Raw genomic sequence first — 24,941 nt, forward strand, 5'->3', positions numbered from 1 at the left:
GGACTACTCACGTAACCGCAGGCTCGGCAGTGGTGGCGGCGGCGCGTCAGGGCATTGAAGGGCTCCTGGCAGCGCATGCACATGGTCACCATCTTGTCCCGGACCCACTGCGGTGCCCGGAGGCCCAGCTCCTCGGACTGCAGCTGTCAGGCGGTAGGGTGGGCGTTTCAGGACCCCCTTCTGGCCACGCCCCAAGGCCCCGGGGCCCTCTGTCCACCTACTGGTGGCAGGGGTCACGTGTGCTGTGCATTCCAGGGGCTCCCATATGAACTCACAAAGACTATAACGGTGGGTCAGGTACTATGTGAGGAAGCTGAGCCCAGAGAGGTCGAGGGACTCAGCAAAGACACCCAGCAAGCCAGAGTTCGGAGCTCAGAGTGGAAATCGAGTCCCAGACACTCTCCCTCTCCCACCCCACCCGCCTCCCACCTTCCCTTGGTCTTAACATTTCTTGGGCACTTTCAACCCAAACCTGCCCGCCCCACAGCCCAAGCCACCTAGACGGGAAATCCTTCCTAGGGAGGGTTGCATATAGAGGCCACCAAAGGACATTTTTGCTAATGGGAGAACCTTTGGCACTGAACCTCTTATGTGGGGGTGGGTGGGCTTTCTCGGGTCCCTTTAAATCAGTCCTGGAGGGTGACATTTCCCTGCCCTCCAGGCTAGGCTGGGCAGAGCAAAGAGAGGGCATAAGCTTGTGTGAGGCTGGTGGCTCAGCGAGGGATGTAAAGTCTTCATGTACTTCCTGCTCCTGGGTGTCTCCCTCAGGGCCCTGGACCGCAGCCTTGAAGGTTTCATTCCGCTTCTCGATTTGGTCAATGGCCGCTTGGCAGGACTAAGGGGGCACGGGAAGTGGTTAGGGGGCGGCAGGGAAGGTTCGCTCATCTGTCCATCCACTCACACTGTCAACAGACATTGCTGGAAGCCTACTGGGCGCCAGTTGCTGGATTCTAAACACACTGTGGCTGACTCAGGGGAGGAGAAATTGTTAGCCCCAGACTACAGATGTGAAAACTGAGGCTCAGGGACATTAAGTGACCTGCCCAAGGCCACCCAGCAAGGCAGTGAAAGGTCTCATTCCAAACTACCACAGAGCGACTCCTGAGTAAGCACAGGGAGCAGCTGGGCACGCATGCACACGCACACACACCCCTCCCTCCCCCTCAGCCTGGGTGGGTAGGCTGGGTTCAGAACCCCAGGGGCCCTGGAATGTTCTGATACCTGTATCCAGGAAATCATTTCCTCCTGGGACCTGCTCGGAAAGTGAACACAGGTGTTGAGGAGAGCAGCTGCTCCCAGTTTTCCCGCCCTGGCCCGGGCCCCAGCTCCATGCCTACCGGGCTTGCAGCTCCAGAGTGCGCTGCTTCCCCGACACCAGGAAGGAGTGGGGGAACTCTGCATCAGTCAGCTCCCGCACCTGCTTGGGAACCAGAGGGAGATGACTCGATCAGACTTGTCACACCCTGCCCCACTCCAGGCACCGTGGGGTGGATGGAGGTGGATCATGCCCAGGGAACAATTCGAATTTGAGGGACAGGAACCAGGACCTTCTCCACAGCTTCCCAAAATCTGCAGGGCCAGGCAAATGCACCTGCAACTATATTGCACTCTGAGCAAACAGGTCGTCAAGGCTCCTGGAATTTTAGCAGCAGCTAAGTTGACTCCGTGTGAGGTCAGAGTGACAGTTCCCGACAAAGGATTCACCAAAAATGGAAATTGGGTCATAAATTGGGCTTGGGGACGCAGCTTTTTCAAGAGCAGACCTACGGCCTAGAATAAGACCCTCTATCTCATACAGTGAAGGAAGAAATTGGTTGCCCAATCCAGAGATCCGACAGACCCCCCACTTTCCCATCTTTCACTGTCTTCCTCCCAGAACCCTACAAGTCCACGGCCATCGTGAAGGCTGCCACTGAGAGAACCCTTACTATGTGCCGGCCACTGAGCTCAGGGCTCTCCATACATACACGTTCGCATTTAACTGGTACAACTGCGAATCCCAGCGATCAACCCTAACGCTTAGCCGCTAAGCCTCCCGAGGGCAGTGGCAGCCAGGGGCGATCTTGCAGAGGCCTCTAGGCTATCTGCCAGTTTACAAGAAATATGGGGGACCGTGGGATGTGTTGAGTGACACCTCAGGGGTGCAGTCAGCAAAACACAGACTGTGAGAAATGCTCCTGGAGAATGAACTGATTTCTTCAATTACTACATGAGAAGAAAGAGGAAGGAGGGGATGTGTAACGATTAGAAGGGATGTCAGAAACACATCCCAAGTGATGCAAACACATCAGCTGTGAGAAGACATTTATGAGTCAAGGAAAACCAAAGGATCTTAATATCATTAAATAGTATTAATTTGCTAGATGTGATAATGGTACTGTTGTCACCTTTTATGGCAAAAAAAAGGAGTTCTTATCTCTTTCAGACACATACTGAAGTATTTATAGGTGAAATGATTATGGGTCTGAGATTTGCTCTTAAATAATCCTGTGGAAAGAGGATTAGGAGGGGGATGCTGGGGAAACAACACTGGCTTTGAGTTGACAACTGCTGAAACCAAGTGATGGGCGTACAGGGGTTCACTGTGCTACTTTCTCGGCTTAAAACTGTCCATAAGAAAAAGTTAAAGAAGGGGCGCCTGGGTGGCTCAGTTGGTTGGGCGACTGCCTTCGGCTCGGGTCATGGTCCTGGAGTCCCGGGATCGAGTCCCGCGTCGGGCTCCCTGCTCGGCGGGGAGTCTGCTTCTCCCTCTGGCCCTCCCCCCTCTCATGCGCTCTCTCTCTCTCTCTCTCATTCTCTCTCTCAAATAAATAAATAAATAAATAAATAAATAAATAAATAAATAAATAAAAAAAAAAGAAAAAGTTAAAGAAAATCTTCACAGTGATCTTGGGAGAGAGATGTTACCACTCATTAGGAGACGTGGAGATGGAGGCTCAGAGAGGGCAAGAGACCTGCCTGAGCTCACACAGCAGCTAAAGGACAGAATGAGGATTCAAATTCAGGGTTTTGGCCCCCAAGGGGAAGGGGGAAGAACATCTACTTCCACCCCACCCCCAGAGTCCCGTAAGCACAGACCTGTCCCAGACAGTGTGAAGGGTCACAAAGGGAAACTAAGACGTAGACAAGAGCCCTGGTGTGGGGAACTTTGTTGTTCTACCTGCCACCTGAGCCCCTCTGCTGGATCCCTGCCATGTGGTGACCAGGCCTTCGCACACCCTCAGGGCGGCCCACTGTGTCCCAGGGAAACTGAGTCTGGGTATGTCCTTCCTCACGTTAAGGCCTGCTCTATCCTTTGGGCCCACAGAATCGGTCTATTCCCTCTAGAAGGGGCCTAATGTGATTTGGACTTGAACCCCATGACAATGGGGAGGCTCTGAGGGTTGATAAATGGAGAAGCTCATGTGGAAAGAGGTGTTTGGGAAAGCCACACCAGCGGCTGTGTGCAAGGGACGAAGAGGGGCTGGATCTGGGGAAAATGGGCCTGCCTGCACCTGGGAAGAGAGAAGGTTTCTCCCTGGAGGATGATATCGGGGAATCTGGCAAGACTCCATGACTAATTGGTGAGGGAGAGGGGAGAGGGAAAGAAAGGAGACATCTAAGGTTTGGGGCCCAGAAGTAAAAAGAAATATGATGCTTTTAAGTAGAAAAAGGGGAACCAGAGGGGCTGGAACCACCTCTGCAGAGGGGCAGGATGAAAGCTTCTAGAGGACATTCCCAGCATCTCCTGTGCCCAGTCTCGACCACTCCCCAGGTTTGGGCCGGTTCAGGCCCCTGCTAACCCATACAGTGCCTTTGTGCTAATTAGAAAAAGACACCTCTTCTTCAAAACACTTTACTGACATCTGTTGGCAAACTGCATGATATTCAGATTTTGTTGGAACAAGACGCTTGACTGCCATCTGCCGGACAATGAGAATTGTAAATAAACAATCCACGATGTTGGCTGTGGATGTGTGCTCATCTTAGGGGAGTGTGCTTGTGCAGTGCCCAACCTACACCGTTGTACATGGAGACTCTAGGTATGGATGTGCCTGCACCCCTTCCTTCTTCCCAGGCTGGCCTTGTGCAGGATGGTATAACGTTAGGACCAACTTGGACCTGAGGGAGAATCTGCTGCTGAGAACGAGGCCTCCTTGCTATCCAGAAAGGAGGAGGCCAGGGGGTCATAGGCCAGTGGGAACTGTCATGGGGGTCAAAGGCCAGACCTGCCTTCAGACCGCAGATTCGGAAGATGGTTCCTGCCTGGCCTCTGCCATCCAGGAGAAGGTGCCGTGCAGCCACTGGAGAATCCGACACTCCGTGCAGGAAATGTGTTCACTGGGATTGGCAGGCGCCAAGGACCTGGCATGCACTCATGCTCTTGGTCCTGTCTCTGTGTATTTTCTCTTTAGGACTCTGTTTTGGGGCGCCTGGGTGGCTCAGTTGTTAAGCGTCTGCCTTCAGCTCAGGTCATGATCCCAGGGTCCTGGGATCGAGCCCCGCATCGGGCTCCCTGCTCGGCGGGAAGCCTGCTTCTCCCTCTCCCACTCCGCCTGCTTGTGTTCCCTCTCTCGCTGTGTTCCTCTCTGTCAAATAAATAAATAAATAAAATCTTAAAAAAAAAAAAAAGACTCTGTTTTGGCCTATTTCTTGGCTTTTCTGTCAATCTCTGCCTCTCTTTTTCTATGCCTGGGTCTCTGCCAGCCCTAAGACAGGGTTGCCTGTCTCCATTTCTGTCTGTCTGTTACTCTCCATAAACCTGCCTTTCTCAATCTCACTCACCAAGGCTCACGGACACACAAGCCTGCACACAACCTGGCCTCTGGGACATTCTGACCACTCAGGAAGGGAAACTGGATGCCCTGGGGTGAGGGGCTGCATTCGTAAAAGACCTCAGTCAGGGGCGCCTGAGTGGCTCAGTCGGTTAAGCGTCAGCCTTTGGCTCAGGTCATGATCCCAGGGTCCTGGGATCGAGCTCCACATTGGGCTCCCTGCTCTACAGGTAGCCTGCTTCTCCCTCTCCCTCTGCCTGCAGCTCCTCCTGCTTGTGGGCCCTCTCTCTCTCTCTGTCACATAAATAAATAAATTTTAACAACAACAAAAGACCTCCGTCAGCTCAGGCATGGGGAGGAGGCTGGAATCCCCACAGGGAGCCCAGTTCCCCCCACTGGACTTCATCATGCTCAGGCTTCACCCCATTTCCAGGCCCTTAATTGGACCCCAAATGCCAGGCAAGCCCAGTCAGGAGCAAGGGCATGGTCCTCTCTGCTGAGGGCTCTCAGAGGCCCAGGGGTTCTCCAGAGGACAGAGGGTCCTGGCTCAACTCCTACCTGCACCTCCCTCCTGGGGCAGATCCTGGGAGAGGGAAGGGAGGGGGTGACAGGGATATGGGATGGGGGAAATGGAAGCATACCAAGATAGGCCAGACTTGACCTCTGCTTCTCCCAGCCCCAGCCCTCAGGACACACTGTGGCTCAGGAGTGATCCGAGAGTTGTCAAGAAAGATCCCCTCTCCCTGACTTACTCCATGATGCAATTCTGCATAAGCTTTGCCCCTCTGAGTTGAAGTCTTTTTTTTTTTTTTAAGATTTTACTTATTTATTTGAGAGAGAGAATGAGAGAGAGAGAGAGAGCACATGAGAGGGGGGAGGGTCAGAGGGAGGAGCAGACTCCCCGCTGAGCAGGGAGCCTGATGCGGGACTCCATCCCAGGACTCCAGGATCATGACCTGAGCCGAAGGCAGTCGCTTAACCAACTGAGCCACCCAGGCGCCCTCTGAGTTGAAGTCTTAATAGGAGACAGTCCAGTATGGTGATTAGGGACTCTAGACTCTGTTTTACCTGGTTTGATTGCTCAAACCAGGATTTGCTGTGCGACCCGCAAGCAAATTATAACCTTTCTGGGCCTTGGTTTCCTTTCAAAAGACTTTTAGGGGAACCCTCTTACACTGTTGGTGGGAATGCACACTGGTGTAGCCACTCTGGAAAACAGTATGAAGGTTCCTCAAAAGGTTAACAATTGATGGGGCGCCTGGGTGGCTCAGTCGGTTAAGCGTCTGCCTTCAGCTCAGGTCATGATCCCAGGGTCCCGGGATTGAGTGCCACATCGGGCTCCCTGCTCAGTGGGGAGTCTGCTTCTCCCTCTCATATTCCCTCTGCTTGTGTTCCCTCTCTCGCTGTGTCTCTCTCTGTCAAATAAATAAATAAAAATCTTAAAAAAAAAGTTAACAATTGAGCTACCTTACGACCCAGTAATTGCACTACTAGGTATTTATCCCAAAGATACAAACATAGTGGTCCAAAGGGGCACCTGCACCCCAATGTTTATAGCAGCAATGTCCACAATAGCCAAACTATCGAAAGAGCCCAGATGTCCATTGGCAGATGAATGGATAAAGAAGATGTGGTATATATATACAATGGAATATTACTCAGGCATTGAAAAGAATGAAATCTTACCATTTGCAACGATGTGGCTGGAACTAGAGGGTATAATGCTAAGCGAAATAAGTCAGTCAGAGAAAGATAATTATCATATGATTTCACTCATGTGTAGAATTTAAGAAACAAAATGGATGAACATAGGGGAGGAGAAGGAAAAATAAAATAAGATGAAAACAGAGGAGGAGACAAGCCATAAGAGACTCTTAATCATAGGAAACAAACCGAGCGTTGCTAGAGGGGAGGGGGGTTGGGAGGATCGGGTGGCTGGGTGATGGGCATTAAGGAGGGCACTTGATGTAATGAGTTCTGGGTGTTATATGCAAATGATGAATCACTAAATGCTACCCCTGAAACTAATTTAAAAAAGACTTATTTTTTTTAGAGCAGTTTTAGGTTCATAGCAAAATGGAGAGGAAGATACAGAGATTTCCCATATACCCCCCCCACACACACACGCAGAACCTCCCCATTATCAACATCCCCCGCCAGAGGGGGACATGTGTTAGAACTGATGAACCTACATGGACACGTCATGATCACCAGAGTCCACAGTTTCCATTAGGGTTCACTCTTGGTGTTGTACATTCTGTGGGTTTGGCCAAATGTGTGATGACAGGTATCACTAGAGTGTTGCACAAAATAGTTTCACTGCTCTTAAAATCCTCCGTGCTTCACCTATGTGTCCGTCCCTCCCTGCTAAGCCCTGGAAACCGCTGAGCCTTTTATGGTCTCCACAGTTTTGCCTTTTCCAGAGTGTCAGATAGCTGGAACCATACTGTGTGTAGCCTTTTCAAATTGGTTTCTTTCACTTAGCAAAATGCACTGAAGCTTCCTGTCTGCCTTTCCATGGCTTGAGAGCTCATTTCTTTTTATCACTGAATAATAGTCCGTTGTCTAGATGTGCCACGGTTTATTTCCTTATTTTTTTTTAAATGGGACTAACTACAGATATCCTCACACACAGGCATGTATCTAGTTATTCATTTGTAGTTATTCACTGAAAACGATCTAGTCGTCCCTCAGTAGCGGGTGGGCTGAATGAATTACGGTACTTTGCACACACGGGGATACTCCGCAGCTCCCTGCAGAAGGGTGAGGGGGCTCCTAGTGTACTGACGCGCACTGATCACTAGAGTTAGCACTTTGTGAAAAAAAGCAGAGTGCAGAACAGTGTTTATGGAAAACGGTTTCACTGTTTATGTGGAACATAAGTAAGGAAGCAATAATAAAGATATTATTAGTTGGTGTCTGTAAAGACCGCCCCCGGAAGGCCTCTGAAGAAGCAAAGTCTGTCTCCAGGAGGGAGCCTGGGGGATAGATTGGGGAGGAGACTTCTCATTGTATACACTTTTTATATTTGATTTGGGAATGTGTATCATCTATGTTTTTAAGTAACAAAACTGTTGTTTTTAAAAGAAAAAAAAACCAAAATGCAAAGGAAAATTACAGCCCCTCCACTATAGGGAAATATGAGAGTCTGATGGGGTGATGCAGGGCCTGATACACGGGGACCAGCCAGTCAGTGGGCACTCTTATGCTATCTCCACTCATTTGTAGCCATCTCTGGCTGGCGACACACAGGGTCCTGCAGCAGAGCTGACAGTGTAGCCCCTTACTACTCCAAGTGTGCCCTGGGAGCTGGTTAGCAATGCAGAGTCTCAGGCCCTGCCCCAGACCTACTGATTCAGGACCTGCATTTTAACAAGACTCCCAGGGGCCTCATGCACTTATTAAAGTTGTCAAAGCACTGGGGTAGTGGAGAGGAAAAGCAGAGGGAGGCCAGGCCAGGGTGGGCGCTGCCCCAAAGAGTGGGCCAGGCCTGTGGGTGCCCACATGGGAGAGCTCCAATCCCAAAGGTTTCCACCTCCATGTTGGCCCAGGATCTGCCAGATTTAGGTTCCTGGATTGAGAACTCAGCATGGACCCTCCTTCTATTCCCCATACTCGAGCCCACCCTTGGGATGAAGCCTGACAGTGGGTGGGGTGCCTCTCACCTTCATTCCGGCCACGTCGATGCGGGTCCTCACCTGGAATTGGGCGCCCACCTGGATGACCTTGGGTATACAGTAGAGCAGCATATTGTTGAACTGCCGGAGGACACAGAACAGTGAGTGGGGGTGTAGTGGTGGGGCAAGAAAGATGCGGGGGGCAGGGCTTCCCTGTGAATAGGGGGAGCACCCCCGCGTCTCCCTCTCCTCTCGCCACGTTCCGGGCCAGCTCACCGGAGTCACAGGTGTGATGAGGAAGGGGTTGCCTATCTAGCCTCCAATCCAACGAGGATGGTCACTGAAGGGTCGCCTCGTCTGTGGGCATTAGACTTACAGGGCCTTTCTCAACGGGGGCTCAGGGCCGCAGGGGCTTATGGGACATTGCAGCTCCCTCCCCTAGACCTCCAGGCAGGACCAGTTTCCAGATTTCCAGGAGACCCCCTGGCTTCTCTAGTGCAAATCTGGGTAGTTCTTCTTAGCAGCTAACCTGATTCTCTCCTGCTTTGCACTCCCTACAGCACAGTTTAATACTCAAAGTTTGGAGCCAAACAGACTGGGTTCCAATTCTGACTCTGTTGCTTCCTAGGGCCTATCTGAGAAACCCCTCGGTTGGAAATCCCTGAGGCCTAGAGGCAGCATGTGACTTGTCTAAAGTCGCTTAGGTGCCAAAGCAGAGAAGGGCAGAGAAGCAGGCTCTTCCCTGTTTCTCCTGCAGTGCCAGGTAGACACCAGGCAGGCAGGACCTGGGGCAGAGTGGTCCCTGGACTGCCCTCTCCAGTGCAAGGGGGCCCACTTAGCATCCCCGTACCAAGAAAAGGTAGCGCTCCATGGGGTCGCTGCGGCGAAAGGAGATTTTGAGGACCGGGCCTTCACGGAGCAGGGTGTTGGAGGGGTCCACTATGTCGTCCTCGAGACCCAGGCGCTGGTACACGTCCCACAGGTCCTGCAGCCGCTCCTGGGACAGGGAGTGCACCCTCAGCCAAGGCCAGGCAGGACCCACCTGCCTGCCGCTCCCACCCTGAGGGCCGGCGGCTCACCATCTCTGTGACGGCTGCATTGGAGTGCTGAGCGGCTGAGAAGATCATGTCGAGCGCTTCTGAAGGGAGGCGTAGGGCCAGAATTAACTCCTGAAAATGTGGGACTGGGGGCTGAGGCAGGAAGTCCTTGAGGCCTAACAAAGTGGCCTCAGGGCCTGCTATGAGTGACCGTAGGAGCAACCTGGCCCGGCACATGAGATGACTGGATGATGGGGGCCATTTCCCACCCAAAGTGGAGAGACTGGAAGCCCTGAAAGACAGGGCTTAGGCATTGGGCTTCTGTGACCATCTCATTGCTTCCCAAACCAAGCCAGACCCAGAGGGTGCTGTGGAAAGAGCACAGGCTTTGGCATAATACAGGCATGGCTTCAAATCCCAGCTCTGCCCCTTTCTGGCTGTGTGACCTTGGGCAAGTCACTTGATCTCTCTGGGCCTTAGTGTCTATAAAAAATGGCTAATAGTATAGATGATGTCTATGAAGTGTCAGCAATCAATGTTGATAGCTGATAGTTATTCCGACCATTTTAGCAGGTGCTCAATCAATAAAGGGGAGTAGCTCAGGTCTCCCCAGCCACGTGCATTCCCGGGGGCTGTCCTCACTCTGAGCATCAGCCAGGTCTGGGGCCTGGGCTGGCAGCTTCTGGACGTACTCCTTGAGCAGTAGCTCATAGCGTGGGATTCTCTGCACAGGTTCCAGCATGTGGTGTTGCAGAGTCAGGCTGCCGGAGGCCTCGCTGCTCTTGGGGAGGGATGGGAGGAGGAAGAGCGTGGGGTGAGAGTGGGGAAGGGCGTGTTGGGCTGCCAAGAGGGTTGGGGGAATGGGCGGGGCAGGCTGGCGCGGGAGCCCGTGCAAGCAGCTGAGCCGGAGGTGCCCCAAATCCCTCGGGGAAACCGAGCCAGTGCACATTGGGGGTGGCGGTACGGGCTCGGCCCCAGCCCTCACTCAGCCTCACCTGAATGCGGGTGATCACCTCCTGGAAGGGTGTGGACTTCTCAGTCCAGGTGGCCAGCAGCTCAACCGCTCGCTCAAAGTTCTTGACATACTCACTGTACATCTTCAGGAATGGAGCCAGTTTCTGGATCACGTCACCGATGCGGGGGGTTGCGGTCCTGCAAGAAGGCCACCCAGGTACTGCCTTCAGCCTGAGGACCTCCTCTCTTGACTTGACAGGGTCAGGTTAGGCCAGGCTTTCTAAACCCCCCCACCAAATAGTCCTTCTGCTGCCCTTTTGGGTGCAGGCATGGGGGCATGTCATCCTCACCCACCGTGTGTGGTCCAACCCCCTCAGACTCTGAGCCCCTGAGGGCAGATGCTGTTCTCTTCCACCCAAAGACCCAGCATAGTGGGCCCACAACACATTGTAACCACTTGAGGCTTCTGACATAATGGCAGCAGAGACCACAAGCCAAGAACTGTCCAAGACACACGGCACGTCTGATCCCACATAATTCTCCCAGCTCTGTGGGGGGTAGTCATCGGCCCATCTTAGAGATGAGGGAACAGCCTCAGAGGGGTAAGAACATATCCAGGGTCATACTGTGGTAGGGCCGGAAGGTCAGGCCAGGGGCTGTGACAGCAGAGCGATGAGGGGCCCCACGATCACTGAAGCTGGCCTGCCTGAGTGTGATTCCCAACTGTTCCACTTTGGCTGTGTGTTCTTGGACAAGTCACCTAACCTCTCTGTACCTCCATTTTCCCATCGGGAAAAAATGGGAATGATGGTAGGCATAGGGTCATCTTTAAAAACAACAACAACAAAACCCAGGGGTGCCTAGGTGATGCAGGTGGTTAAGCGTCCGACTCTTGGTTTTGGCTCAGGTCATGATCTCAGGGTCATGGGATCAAGCCCTTTGTCCGGCTCTGAGCTCAGAGCGGAGTCTGCTTCAGATTCTCTCTGCCTCACCCTCCTGCTCACTGTCTCTCTCAAACAAATAAATAAAATATTTTTTAAAAAATCTTTAAAATAAAAAAATAAAAATAACAAAAACAAACCAATATTTTATTGTGAAAAACTTTAATCCATGGTAAAGGAAAAAGAATATAATAATGAAACCCTAGGGGCGCCTGGGTGGCTCAGTTGGTTAAGCGTCTGCCTTTGGCTTGGGTCATGATCCCAGGGTCCTGGGATCGAGCCCCGCATCGGGCTCCCTGCTCCGCGGGAAGCCTCCTTCTCCCTCTGCCACTCCCCCTGCTTGTGTTCCCTCTCTCGCTGTGTCTCTTTCTGTCAAATAAATAAATAAATAAATCTTTATAAGAAAATGATAATGAAACCCTATATATCCAACACTGGATTTAACAATTACAGACATTTCTCTTTGGTTGAAGAATTTTATTTTATTTTATTTTTTTAAAGATTTTTATTTATTTGACAGAGCTTAGCTTAAGTTCTCTTTGTTAAGTTGTTCTAACTCATTATGCAAAAGGTAGAAGGGGAGACACAGTGAGAGAGGGAACACAAGCAGAGGGAGCGGCAGACAGAGGGAGAAGCAGGCTCCCCGCCGAGCAGTGAGCCTGATGCGGAGCTCGATCCCAGGACCCTGGGACCATGACCTGAGCTGAAGGCAGATGCTTAACGACTGAGCCACCCAGGCGCCCAGTTGAAGGATTTTAAAGGACACCTCAGTCCTCACAGCATTTCTTTAGCAAAATACATAAAGCAAGTAATTCCAGCACCAAATGCTTCAATGGTCATGTCTGAAAATGAAGAGTTTCTTGCATCATCACATAGCAGGTGGGTTTGAAGATTCAGTGAGTTCATAGGTGTGAAGCCCAAGGCCAGGAATGTAGGAAGCCCTCAGTTAGCACTGGCTCCGAAGTCCCTCAGCCTAGTGGGGACTTGACCCCTCCCCTCCCCCAGGACACACACACACACAGCCCCTCAGCACTCATGTGTCCAAGCCCCTTACTGTGAGGACAGGCTGAGCCCAGAGGAGGAGACCGTCATGGCCACACAGCAAGGGTAGGGGGCCGACCAGGCCGATCCCTGTGCCCCGGGGGGCAGCACCCTGACCCGGCCGGGGCTGCGGTGCTCGGGGGTTTGTGCAGGACCTCTCACCAGCTGTCCAGACGCCGCTGCAGCTCCGGGAGGAAGAACTGTGCGTGGAACTGGTAGATGGAGGAGATGTTGGAGAAGATGAGCCTGACCACATCCTCGGGGAAGGCCTTGCTGCCTCGGGCCTCCCTCAGCAGCTCCTGGAAGAACACCTGCAGCCGCCACGGCCGGTCACTAGGCCCGTGGCAGAGAGGAGCCACCCGCACACCCGCCCAGGGGGAGACAAGCACAGCCTTGGGGCTTTTGGGGCCACTCCGCAGTCTACCAGATGTGTTCACTTTCTCAGTCTCCCATCATCCTCGAAACAGCCTCAGGAAGAGATAGAAAGGGGTGTATTCTGGCGACTTCACAGATGGGCAAACAAAGGCCTAGAGGCTCAGGGACTTGGCCAGGGGATGGCAGCTGGTGAATGTCAGAAATGGGCCCATCTTGCCCATTTCCAAGGTCTTGGACTTCACCAAGCTAAAGATCCTGTTCCAGATGCACGAATATTTAACCCTCTGGCTTGGGGCTTTCTTAAGAACGTGTGAAGGGGTAATAACGGTGAAGATGTTGGGCATGCGGGTGAGAGATGAGGATGCTGTGTGGGGCCGGAAGGCCATGTGTACCCTGCTATACTCGAGGCCAGCCCAAGCAGTGGGGCTGGAATGGCAAGTGGCATGAATGCCCTAAATCCTGATTTCTGCCCCAACTCCAACCAATGGGGGTAAAGGACTGAAGCTTCCTCGGATCACATCCCAGGTCCTAACTCTCAGCACCGGTGAGGTATACAGAAGGGACAACAGAGGTGGGGTGAGGAGACCTGGGTGCTGGGGCTCGGGGCAGGATAGGGTGGTGTTCTGACCACTTACCTGGTCTAGTAGATGGAGGCGTGCCACATAGGCCTTCTCTGTCTCCAGGAGCTCCTGGACGATCTTCTTTTCCTCAGGCTCCTGCAGGTGGGTCGAGAGGGAGAAGGAAAAGGGGAGAAACAGCTTTGGTCTCCTCTGATGGGGACCCCGGGTGAGTCTCCAAAGATGTCCCAGTGAATCCTCACCACCTGGCGCTCATGCCCTCCCACAATGCATCTGGGCTGGTGCTGGGATCGCTTTAAGAAAGAATGGGGCAGGAGTGAGGTTGTGCCAGTTCTGGGCCTAAGGCCTAAGAGGCCTGGAAACTTCTAGGAAGCTTATGGTGTCTTGGGAGCCATGAACCACCACATCCGGAGGTCTGGCTGCCCTGATGGAGAGGCCACGTTGAGAAGAGAGGCCCAAAGACCTCACTCAGAGAGAGAAAGCCAAGGGCCCAGCCGTGCCAGCACCCCAGCTGAACCCAGCTTCTACTGTCCCTGCCCAGGCACCAGGCTTGAGAATTGAGATATCTTGGGCACTCCAGGCCCAGCCACCATCTGACTGCAGTCATGGGAGAGACCCTATTATGGGCTGAATTGTGCCCCCCTCCCCAAATCCATACGTTGAAGCCCTAAAGCCCCAATATGACTGTATTTGGAGATAGGGCTTTTGAGGTGATAATTACTGTTAAATGAAGTCATAAGCATGAAGTCCTAATCCAATAGGACTGGTGTCCTTAGAAGAGGAGGGACAGACACCAGGAGAGTATGTTCATGAGGACACAGTTAGAAGACAGCCATCGATAAGCCAGGACGAGAGGCTTCACCAGAAACCGACCCTGTCAGCACCTTGATCTTGGACTTCCAGTCTCCAGAATTGGAAGGAAATCTATTTCCGGTAAGTCACCCAGTCTGTGGTATTTTGTCATGGCAGCCCCAAGCTGACTACCAAAAGCCCCAAGTGAGACCAATAGAAGAACCATCCTGGAGCATTCCAGTCAACCCATAGAATTGTGAGAAATAATAAATTGTATTCAGCCACCACATTTTGGAATGCTTTGTTATGCAGTGACTGGTAACCAGAACTTACTACTATGATCACCATCCCCATTTTATAAATGAGGGAACAGGCACAAAGATGTTAAAGTACTTTGCCCGAGGTCACAGTTAGGAAGCAGAAGAGTTGGGGCACGATCCCTGGCAGTCTGGCTCTAGAGTATGCGGGATCATGCTGCCTAGCCCTTAAACTCCACAGACGACCAAACTGACACCCAGACCAGGGAGGTGACCTGTCCAGGATCAGTCTAAGGATTAGCACTAATATTCCTGGATTTGCATTAATCACCCCCTCGAAGGAGGATTATTTGCCTCTTCGGTGGGTAAACTGAGGACACACCTGGGAGGAGTACCAGGTTCACAAAATGGAGACCATTCCAAACTGTGTGGCCTTGGACAAATTCTTAAAGCTGAGTTTTAATGTCCTTGCCTAAAAGACTCCCACAGTGAGGGGGACCGAAATCATGCCAACAGTGAGGTGCATTGTAGGCATTTAATCTAAGGCCATTAAGAGGGGAGAATCTAGCTTTCAGCTGATCTCTGGTGACACAAGACCCCTGCTTTGGGAAGTGCTGGCTTTGGCTGGGAAAGAATTTGCTGGGAGGAGGTCAGTGAAGGGGTCCCCCAGCTCCCCACTTCCGCTCTAGCCCTCAGGCACCTGCATCCCTGGCCCAGGGTGGGTCCCAGGCTGGCAAGATTTCCTCCAGGGCCCACTGGACAGCTTGTTCTTCAGGGAGCTCAGGTACCTCCTGCTGACCATTCTGGGCTCGGACCCCTCAAGGGTCTCCCCAAGGTTGGGCTCCTTCCACGGCTCTGCAGGTGGGGGAGGACTGCACCCAGGGTGGCAATGTTCAATCTCCGGCTCGCAGACTCTGGATGCTGCTCCTGGAGTCCTGTGGTGAACAAAACAGATCTGAGGGTTTCCTGGCTATAAAACAGGAAGAAGGATAGCAATTCCCTGGTGGGGATCGAGGGGTGATTAATGCAAATCACAGATATGAAGTGGCCCCGGAGTGCCTGGCGCTCAGGAGGAATTTGCTAAGTAAAACATCCACTTCCTTCCCCATCATCTTCTTGGAGGGAACTCCAGTCTTCAAAATGAGTCAGCATGGACTTGTTTTGTTTTCTGTGGAACTACATACTTCCCTCTTTAAAAATGCAATGAGGAACCCCTCCTCTGCATACAGTGCATTCTAAGTGGCCCCAGATCACCCTCACCTGTATGCCTCACATCTGGTTTTGGTCTCTGCAGCAGGAAAGGCCCTAAAATCTTAGTAACTTATATATGGAGAGAAGGTGGGAGCCATGGAACACTCTACAGGGAGGGCAGAGTTGCTAAAGCTGGGGCCTTTCAATGGAAACTGTGCCCTCTCTATACCTCTAGTGGGGGGAAAAACCAGTCTGGAAGCAGTTTTCTTGTTCCTCCAGGAATGGGCCTTTGAAGTGTAACTTTGTGTGTGTTTATTCTACCTACAGGGTCTACAGGCTAGGTAAATTCTTTAGATAAAAGAGGCCACCCTCACTGAATATATCCCACAATTTGGGCTGTGCCCATTCCCTTTGGTATGGAAAGGCTTGCAATGAGACAGACAGGCTGGTTGGTGGAGGACACAGACAGGTACAAAGTCTCCAAAACTCTGAGAAAGGTTTTCATTACTCTGGTTTTGCAGCTAAGAAAACTGAGGTACAGAGAGCCTAAGTAACCTGTAGCTAGGGGGTGGCAAATGTGGGATTCAGATCAGGCATGCTGGCTCCTGAGCCTTTGCCCTAAACTGCCCCTCCCCATTTGAGTCAAGGAAAAACAGGTCCAGAAGGTCAACATATCCGCCCCAAGTCACACAACTGGTTGGCGGTAGAGAGAGGATTGGAAGCCAGTCCCCAGTGGCTCTTCAGGGGCTCTTCCACCCCTGTCTGGCACCCCGGTGCCTGGTTCCTCAGCCCGCGGAAATAGCTGGGCCTCAGGCTTTCTGTTCTACATTTGGTTTCAGCTTCTGCATTTCCCTCCAAGTGCCCCAGGCCAGCTTCTGTTTCTTTTCACTCCTCAGTTTCAGATCAGCTAAGGTTCTAGGAGACCTCACAAGAAAGCCAAAGCCAAGGCTGCTGGCATGGGGCCCCTCACATGGTAAGGGGTGGCTCTCACCCTGCGGACAAGGCCTCCTCTGACCCCATTCTTGTCTGTGGGCTGCCTCCTCCGGCCCGGTGTTACCTGGGCACAGCACACATGCCGAGGGTCTCCACCAGGCAGGCCTGGCCTGTTGAGTTGGGTGGTGTTCTCTCCCCACACCCCAAGAGGCGGGTGGTGGGTCAGGATGGTGGTGCCTTGAGCTGTCCTCGGTGCTGAACTAGAACGTGCTTGGCAAAGAACCCTGGGAGAGGTGGGGTAAGGTCACCAGCTCAAGAAGCTGAGCTGCCCTTCTAGGCCCACATCTATGCCACATCCACCATGAAGCCCACAGAAGTCTTTGTCTGCTCTGAGGGCCCTCAGCGCAGGATCTGGACTCCTCTCAGGATATCTATTGTCTGTGACCTGGCATCACAGTAATTCCATGAGCTTCACGTTCAAAGAGAGAAATCCTCCCGGCAGGGATCATTCTTACAGCTCCTGTGTCCACTACGGTTCCTGGGTGATGCTGTGCTGTGCCACCCACACCCCGTTCAGGACTGAGGCTCTCTTCCCCCAGATGCTGGTGGTATGGTGGCTGACAGCTGCGGACCGGGTCCCTCTCTGGGAGTTTTCCTCCCTGGAAGACAGCTGCCTCATCCCAGGTCAAGTCCATATCCAATGACTAGTCCATGTGGACTTGCTTTTGCCTCAGTTAGAACAACCTGAGGGACATCTCAGCTTCAGAGCTCCTTGGGACAGGATGGGGCTTCTGCTGCAAGTACGCACAGTTCAACTTCTCCCAGTGCTGCATCCCGCACCTGACAGGTGTCATTCCCAAAACTATCCCCAGTAAATCTACTGAAGCAAATTTCTACTTTAGAGTCTATTTCCAGACAGTTCCTAACACAGTCCTGGGTTTAAGAAATGCCTGCAGAGGGACGCCTGGGTGGCTCAGTTGGTTAAGGGTCTTCCTTCGGCTCAGGTCATGATCCCAGGATCCTGGGATCGAGTCCTGCATCGGGCTCTCTACTCAGTGGGGAGCCTGCTTCTCCCTCTGCCTGCAGCTCCCCCTGCTTGTGCTCTCTCTCTCCCTCTCTCTGACAAATAAATAAATAAAATCTTCAAAAAAAGAAAAAAGGAAAGAAATGCCTGCAGAGTAGATTAATGTCACACAGACACAGACAGACAGACAGATAGATACACACACACACACACACACACACACACACACACACACACACACACACCACCCCTGCCAGGGCCACCAATGACCACCATACATCTGGCCCAGTTTTTTTCCCTTCAGATGGAAGCCCCTACCCACGAACCTAAAGCCTTCTAAGCCTCCCTGCCTCTCTGTACACCCACTGTCTCATCAAGAGATGGGAATAGAAATAGATCTACCCTCAGGAGGCTGTTAAATAATTAAATGAAAAAAGTCACACAAGTCGCTTAGAACAGTGCCCCAAAGGTAGGCTGCTGATACATCCGGGTTTGCCCGATAGTCTCAGCTTTTCCTATGGCCCCCTCCCCTCTGCCAAAAAAATTTAATGGCATCCACTTCCAGTTTTAACTGTGCCCTGATTTGAATGATAAATGATATGGCTGTCCTACTTATAAAGAGTGCGTGCTCAGTAAGTATTACTCTTATTTTTGAGGGAGAGGCAATGGGTGGAGTCCTGCAGCCCAAACGCTGTGTTGGGCCCACCCACGCTCACTCATAACTACACATGTTTGGATGCTCCCCAACATATCAGTGCACACACCCTCCCCGCTGCCCAGCTCCTGGGGCCTGACCACACTCCTCTATGCTGCAAGGAACCCAGGCCCTGCCCAGACAGGAGGAGGTGTCCAGGATGGGCCCAGAGAGAGAACTGCTCAGTGTGAGGGCCCAAGGTAGCCGGGGCACTGATCCTCAGCCTGGAGACTGGGAGGGTCTGTGCTCCAGGGCCTGGCGGTGGGCAGAGGGGGGCCCCGGCCAGGCAGAGGAGCTACAGGAGGCCACCAGTTGGCCCTGGCGACCCTTGCCACCCCCACCACCCCATACCTGCTGTTCTCAAACACAGTCACCAGATTGGACAGAGATGCCAGCTTCTTACTTTCTCCCTCCATTCTGCAGGCCTCCACGGTGGTCCCCAGCCACCCCTGAAGCAGGGAGGGAGACCTCCAATCAGCACCCTCAGCCACCCCCACCTGGGGTCACAGAGGGGCTAAGGCATCCTGGAACGTGCTCTGGTCTTTCCAGAGGGCTCAGTAGGTCTGCTCCCGGCTTCAGAGGAAGGAAGAAGTGGTCCCAGAGCCACAGCCCCGAAGGGGAAAGGCCTGTGCTTCCTCACAGAGGGAGGAGCCTACTCGGGCCCCACCCCTCCCTCACAGGGTCTGACCTTTCACTTCTGCACACCTCATTCCAAATGCCACCCTAAGAGGACAACAGGGCCCAGAGGTAGTTTCTGGAGCCAGCCCATGGCTGATCTTGGCCAACCCTGCTTTTGCATAAGGCCCTGTGGATTTCACTTGAGGCTTTCTCAGCAACTTCTTTTCTGCATCTGACCAGCTGCTCCCTGCTGTGAGGAAACCACTTTTTTAAAATTAAAAATAGATCACAAACCTGTTAAGGGCTAGCAGGGAGGAGTCCAGAGCTGTTCTCACCGCCCCATCGGGGCTCTCATGTTAGCGGCTGCCGTCCCCACCTCCTTGTCCCAAGGGAGAGCAGCTTCCTCCCTGAAACTCCGAGAGTAACAGCTAACGCGTACTCTTTTTAGTGCTTGAGTTTCTCATTTAATCCCACAAGAGCCTTATGAGGCGGGCCCTATTACTGCCCCCATCTTACAGAAGAAAAAACTGAGGATCAGAGAGATCAAGTAATTTGACCAAAGTCACCCAGTAAGGACACAAAAGAAGTCAGATTTCCAAAGCAAAGGTGAGTGGCCTACAATTCCAGCAGAGATTTGGTTGAGAACCGGAATGACCACGTGCTTGCTGCTACATCCTCAGACTTCCCGGCTCTTAGCATGCTGGGTTGTCTCTGCTGGAAGCTTCCTCTACCACCCGGTCTCCCAGCCCTTCCACAGCAAATGCCCATCGCCTGTATTCCTCTGATTCCAGCCTTACTGGCCCTTCAGGGCTCTCCCACTGGGTTCTAGTCTCACTGGTCCTGAAGCAGGCCCCCCCATTGAGACGCGTCTTTGTCCTGGAGCGTAGGGACTGAGCCTTAGTCATCTTGATACTCGATGTGCCTGGCACAGCTTCATGCCCCAGCGCCTATAAACCCCTGGGGCCTTACACACCCACCTGCCCCACCAGCTCAGAGCTTCGCCTGAGCAATTTCTTCTAGCAGATGCCTGGCTCCTCCCCCCAACCCTAAACTTCACTAATCCTCTTCACTTTTTTTTTAAGATTTTATTTATTTATTCATTTTTTTAAAGATTTATTTATTTGAGAGAGAGAAAGGGAGAGAGAGCATGTGGGGGGAGGGGTAGAGGGAGAGAATCCAAGCAGACTCCCCACTGAGCATGGAGCCCAAGGGGCAGCGGCGGGGCAGGGGGGGGGGCTCGATCCCACCACCTGAGCCGAAATCAGGAGTCGGACGCTCAACCAATGGAGCCACACAGGCGCCCAAATCCTCTTCACTTTTTATTTTCACTTTTTATTATGGAGAATTTAGAACACATGCAAAAGTAGACAGAATAACATAATGCACTCCCATGAACCCATAACCCAGACCCAACAACCCTCAACTCATGGCCAGCCCTGCCTCATCTGCAGCCACATTCACTCCCCCTTATCATCTTGAAGCAAATCCTAGATGTCAGATGATTGCACCCATAAATATTTTGGTGTGTATCTAAAAGATAAGGAGACACATATATACTCACATGCACACATCCATATATGGTAATATTTTTCTATATGCATACATACATACATATGTTATACACATGTATATGTATATACATAAAACAATATTACCATACCCCGAGAGATAGTTACCAATAATTCCTCAATATAATCAAATACTGAGTCAGCATTCAAAGTGCCAATTTCCTCATAAATGTCATCTGCTATGGACTGAGTCCTCCCCTAAAATTCATCTACTAAGCCCTAGCCCCCAAGGTGTCTATATTGGGAAATAGGGCTTTTAGGAAGTAATTAAGCTTAAATGAGGTCATATGAGTAAGGTCCTTTTAAGGACTGGTGGCCTTCTAAGAAGAGCAATCTCTTCACACCCACCTCTCCCCACAGCCTGCACACTCTCTGAGGGGAGGCCACGTGAGGCTAACCAGGAAGAGAGACCTCACCTGAAACAGAACCCCAGTGCCTTTATCTGGAACTTCAAGCCTCCAGATAGTGAGAAATAAATTCGTGTTCTTTTTAAGCCTCGCAGGCTGTGGTATTTTGTTACGGCAGCCTGAGCAGACTCATCCATCATCATTTTTTTTTTAATTAGGAGCGACGGGAACCTGGCTGACTCAGTCGGTAGAACGTGTGACTCTTGATCTCGGGGATTGTGAGTTCGAGACCCTCGTTGGGGGTAAATAACTTAAAAAAAATAAAAATAAAAATCAGGATTCAAATAAAGTCCCCATGTTACAATGTCCCATCTATGAACTCTCTTTCCACTCACAGGTTTACTTCATTCTTTTTGTTTTCCCACACAATGCAGCTAAGAGGACACTGGGTTGCTGGCCCTACAGGTCCCATGGTCAGGACTTTGCCGGTTGCAGGGCTGACCCCTGGATTTCCTATCCACGGTGGTTCGGTCCAGGGACTTGCTTAGATCTAATCTTTAAGCCCCTCTTTTCCTGGATGTCCTTCCAGGTCTGGGGAGGCCTCTCTCCTTGGTGCTCCTCTTCCCTCGACTGCAGGACCCAGTTGCTTCCTCTGCCTCCCGCCAGACTATACACCGGCTCCCTGTGGGCAGGGCATGTCCCCAGGCCTGGATCCCCAACCTGGCCCAGTGTCCAGAACATAGTGGGGCCTCAGGAGGCATGTGGAATGGACAAATGTTACACCCTGAGCCCAGAGGCTTGTCTCAGCCCTCAGTGCCTTGGGCTTCTAGAGCACAGTCTAGGCACGACCTGCCCCTCCCGTGGAGCTGGGAGAGTGCACAGGGGCACCGGCAGGAGGCCACCTAATGGCCCAACTCTGAACGTGGCATGGGCGCCATCAGAGCTGCATCGGCCCAGGAAGGAGAGCCATGATGCCCGAACAGTCTTCCAGGGCTCGGCCTCCCTCGTCCCCCCACTTCTCTGACCTCAGCCCCTCACTGCTGGCCTTCCTCCCTGACTTGCTTCTCACCTGCCGGCACCACCCGGGGCTCCACACAGGCCCTGTGGCCTCACTGACACACAGCCTGCACCACCAACTCAGAACCTACCCCCGGGCTCCAAAGGCACCTCTTCCTGCCCTCCCCCCTCAGCCCGAGTATGCCCAACACCTTCAGGACATCACCAGGGACACGTCCCACCTTCGCCACCAACTCAAAGCCAGAAAAATCCCAAATTCCTTGGTATGCCCTCAAGACCCTCCCGGTCTGGCTCTGATTAACCTTCCCAGCCATTTCTTCCAGGTCCGGATTGTGACCTTGAGCGGTGGCTCTGTGCTATGTCACCTGAACTGAGTGGAACCCAGTTCCAGAATGTTCTCCCCCGCAAACTGACCGTGGATTCAGGAGGGGCCGCCGCCGCCATGCTGGCTCCGGAGGACATGCCAGTGTAGCTCACACTTGTTGAAGCGGGTCAGTGGCTTCTCCACCCAGCTCCCTCAGCCTGTCTAGCTCCCGGGACATCTGGGTGGTTAGCTCCAGGACAAACGGCGCTGGCTGCTTCTGCAGGTCACCTCGGTCATCGAGGTTGCTGGCTTGGAGGTGGTGGCCCGTCCATCCTGCAGACCCCCAGCTCTTCTTCACTGGTTCAGTCCATTCTTGCTCCCCCCCATTTCACGCCCGTCTTCCCTTCCCCACCGCCCGCGTGAAGAGCTTAGACTCAGAGGTATCGATTCTTTTAGTAGCTTCCCTGGGGCGCCCGGGCGGCTCAGTTGGTTAAGCATCTAACTCTTGATTTCGTCTCAGGTTCTGATCTCGGGGTTGTGGGACCGAGCCCCAAGTGGGGCTCGTGCTGGGCGTGGAGCCTGCCTAGGATTTTCTCTCTCCCTCACCCACTGCCCTTCTCCCACCCCACTTTCTCTGTCAAAAAAATAAAAATAAAAGATTTTCTTTAAGTAGCTTCCCTGTCATAGAAGGTCAAATCCCATACTCTCTATCACTCCTGGTTGCTCTACTTCTTTGGTCAAATCCAACCTATTTGCTTTGGGTCAGTAACTGAGCTTTACTTTTCCTCATGTGTGAAATGGGGATCATTAGAGGGCCAACCTCCCGTGGTGGTTGTGCAGATTAAATGGGTTAGTAACATGTAAGGGCTCAGAGTAAGGCCTGGTACAGAGTAGACACTCAGGGAATGGTGCCTACAAACATTCTTGCTCCTGACTGAAGACCTTTGCTATGGTTACCCCCCTGTCTTCACCAATCAGTTCCTTTTCCCTGGAATGTCTCTACTCTGTCAAGAGCCTGTTCGCTTCCTCGAGGAAGCCTTCCTTGTTACCTACCACTGGCATTCCTTTCCCTCCTGAGGGAGACCCGGTGTTCCTATTTATTTTGATCTCTTCTGCCCCACGTTATTAAGTCATGCATGCAGTTACCAAGTATTTCTTGAGCACCTACTATGTGTCAGACTTAGGATAGAAGTTATAGATGAAACTCAGTCCCTTGCCCCTTAGCTCATAGTTTAATGAGGAAGATGGGCCTGTTAACCACTAAAATATAATGTGGGAAATGCTTTGAACAAGGGACCAAAGAAAGGGCATCAAAGTCTGCAGACAATAGTGGGTGCTATTAAGGAAATCTTCCTGGCAGAGGCAACCTGAAGGGTGAAGGATGAATTAACTCTCCAGGTGGACAAGGTAGGAAAAGGCATTCAAAACAAGGAATAAAAGTACCTGGGTGGCTCAGTCAGTTAAGCATCTGACTTCGGCTCAGGTCATGATCTCGGGGTCCTGGGATGGAGCCCCTGTCAGGCTCCCCATTCAGCGGGGGGTCTGCTTGTCCCTCTCCCTCTTCCCCAACCCCCACACCCCTCTGCTTGTGCTCTTTCTCTCTCTCTCAAAATAAAGAAGTAAAATCTTAAAAACAAACAGAAGGAACAGCATGTACAAAGGGGTGTGGACTTGAGAGACCAAGGCTAGACCAGGAAGAAGAGCAGACAGTCTAGCACATCTGGGTGTCCTGGCACTGGGGAATGGAGGGACACAGGCTGAGGGGAGCCCAGGGGTCTGGCCCTGGCGGGGCTTTGTCTGCTGAGCTGAGGTGATTGCGAGCCAAGGGGAGTGGGTACAGAGTTTTAAGCAGAGGAGTCCCTGATCCTCTAGGCAGGAACACGTCTCCCTCTCCAGGGCCCTTGGGCCCAGGGCAACATCTCCAGGGCCCTTGGGGTCCTTGGCATGGGTAAGTCTCATGTTTTCACTCCTCTGCTTTCAAGCCCTAAGGAGGCTGGAAGAGCTCAATCCCCTGCAGCCCAGACAGGGGGAAAGCTGGAGGGACAGAGGCAGGGAGGGATGCCCAAGCAGGAACTGCAGGGCCGGGCAGTCACGGCTGGCTGTCAAGACCACTCTGCCCTGAGAGGCAAAGGACTTTGTGTGCAGACTAGAGGCATCCAAAGGGTCTCTTACTGGCAGCCCTGGAGCAGCAGGGGCATTTGGGGAGAGGGGGCTGCCAGGGAAGAAGTGTCAGGATTTAGGACCTGGATGCTGTGTGTGTGCGTGTGCGTGTGTGTGTGTGTGTGTGTGTGTGTGTGTGTGTGTGATATGTTTGTGTCTGGGGTGTGTGGTGTGAGGGTGGTATGTATGTGTGGATGTGGTGTGTGTGCTTGTATACGTGCGTGCACACACAGGAAATCTCCAGGGGTTCATGAGGGCATAGCTTTTACAAGGGGGTATGAAGACTCCTGAGGGGAGCATTTCTCTTTAGCAAGCCAAGGCCAGGAGGGGACAGACCGGTGTGTTCCCAAGTATCTGCCCCCAACCCCGCCCCCAGCCTCAGGCAAGCACAGCACCTGCTGAGAGCTTAATGGTCTGTGACAGACGGGCTGGCGAGCAAGGGATAATGTGGCTCCAGGGGAGATGCCGGCAGCCAGTTGAAACCCGTTTGTGCGGCTGGTGCAGCCTGGCCACCCCACTCCGTGCCTGCCACCTCCCAGCGCCCCCTCCCCCCATTTGTCCTCTACCCCACTACCAGTCTTTGGGGAGGCTCTGTGTGGGGGCGGTGGGGGGGGAAGGGGGAAGAGGCCACACCACCCGTGTCAATGGCCTGCCTTGCCAGGCCCTGACTTAGGGGGAGGAAGCTGAAAAAGCTAGTGTCCCTCATAGACTCTCCTGTCCTCCCCCAAACAGCCAGAAT

General features: G+C 52.6%; 1 protein-coding gene across 3 annotated transcripts in view; it reads right to left on the reverse strand.

Annotated features, from left to right (window-relative positions):
- Positions 1 to 18,793, reverse strand: part of FGD2 (FYVE, RhoGEF and PH domain containing 2) — a 23,312-nt gene extending 4,519 nt beyond the window's left edge. The window contains exons 1-13 of one of the 3 annotated variants that reach the window (XM_025862331.2): positions 18,540 to 18,793; positions 15,047 to 15,281; positions 13,355 to 13,435; positions 12,507 to 12,655; positions 10,404 to 10,560; positions 10,051 to 10,189; positions 9,451 to 9,509; positions 9,222 to 9,368; positions 8,420 to 8,512; positions 1,338 to 1,417; positions 1,222 to 1,252; positions 743 to 835; positions 12 to 143 (exon numbers count right to left, since the gene is read on the reverse strand). In XM_025862331.2, coding sequence (XP_025718116.2) covers positions 12 to 143; positions 743 to 835; positions 1,222 to 1,252; positions 1,338 to 1,417; positions 8,420 to 8,512; positions 9,222 to 9,368; positions 9,451 to 9,509; positions 10,051 to 10,189; positions 10,404 to 10,560; positions 12,507 to 12,655; positions 13,355 to 13,435; positions 15,047 to 15,281; positions 18,540 to 18,604 — 1,461 coding nt within the window. In that variant the 5' untranslated portion in view covers positions 18,605 to 18,793. The remainder of the gene's footprint in view (positions 1 to 11; positions 144 to 742; positions 836 to 1,221; positions 1,253 to 1,337; positions 1,418 to 8,419; positions 8,513 to 9,221; positions 9,369 to 9,450; positions 9,510 to 10,050; positions 10,190 to 10,403; positions 10,561 to 12,506; positions 12,656 to 13,354; positions 13,436 to 15,046; positions 15,282 to 18,539) is intronic. The other 2 variants (XM_025862332.2, XM_025862329.2) reach the window with 2 other exon arrangements.
- Between the last annotated feature and the right edge of the window lie 6,148 nt (positions 18,794 to 24,941).

The sequence above is a fragment of the Callorhinus ursinus genome, unplaced genomic scaffold (assembly GCF_003265705.2).
Source record: "Callorhinus ursinus isolate GAN/ISIS: 27379988/994484 unplaced genomic scaffold, GSC_fseal_2.0 scaffold59, whole genome shotgun sequence".
Classification (NCBI taxonomy): domain Eukaryota; kingdom Metazoa; phylum Chordata; class Mammalia; order Carnivora; family Otariidae; genus Callorhinus; species Callorhinus ursinus.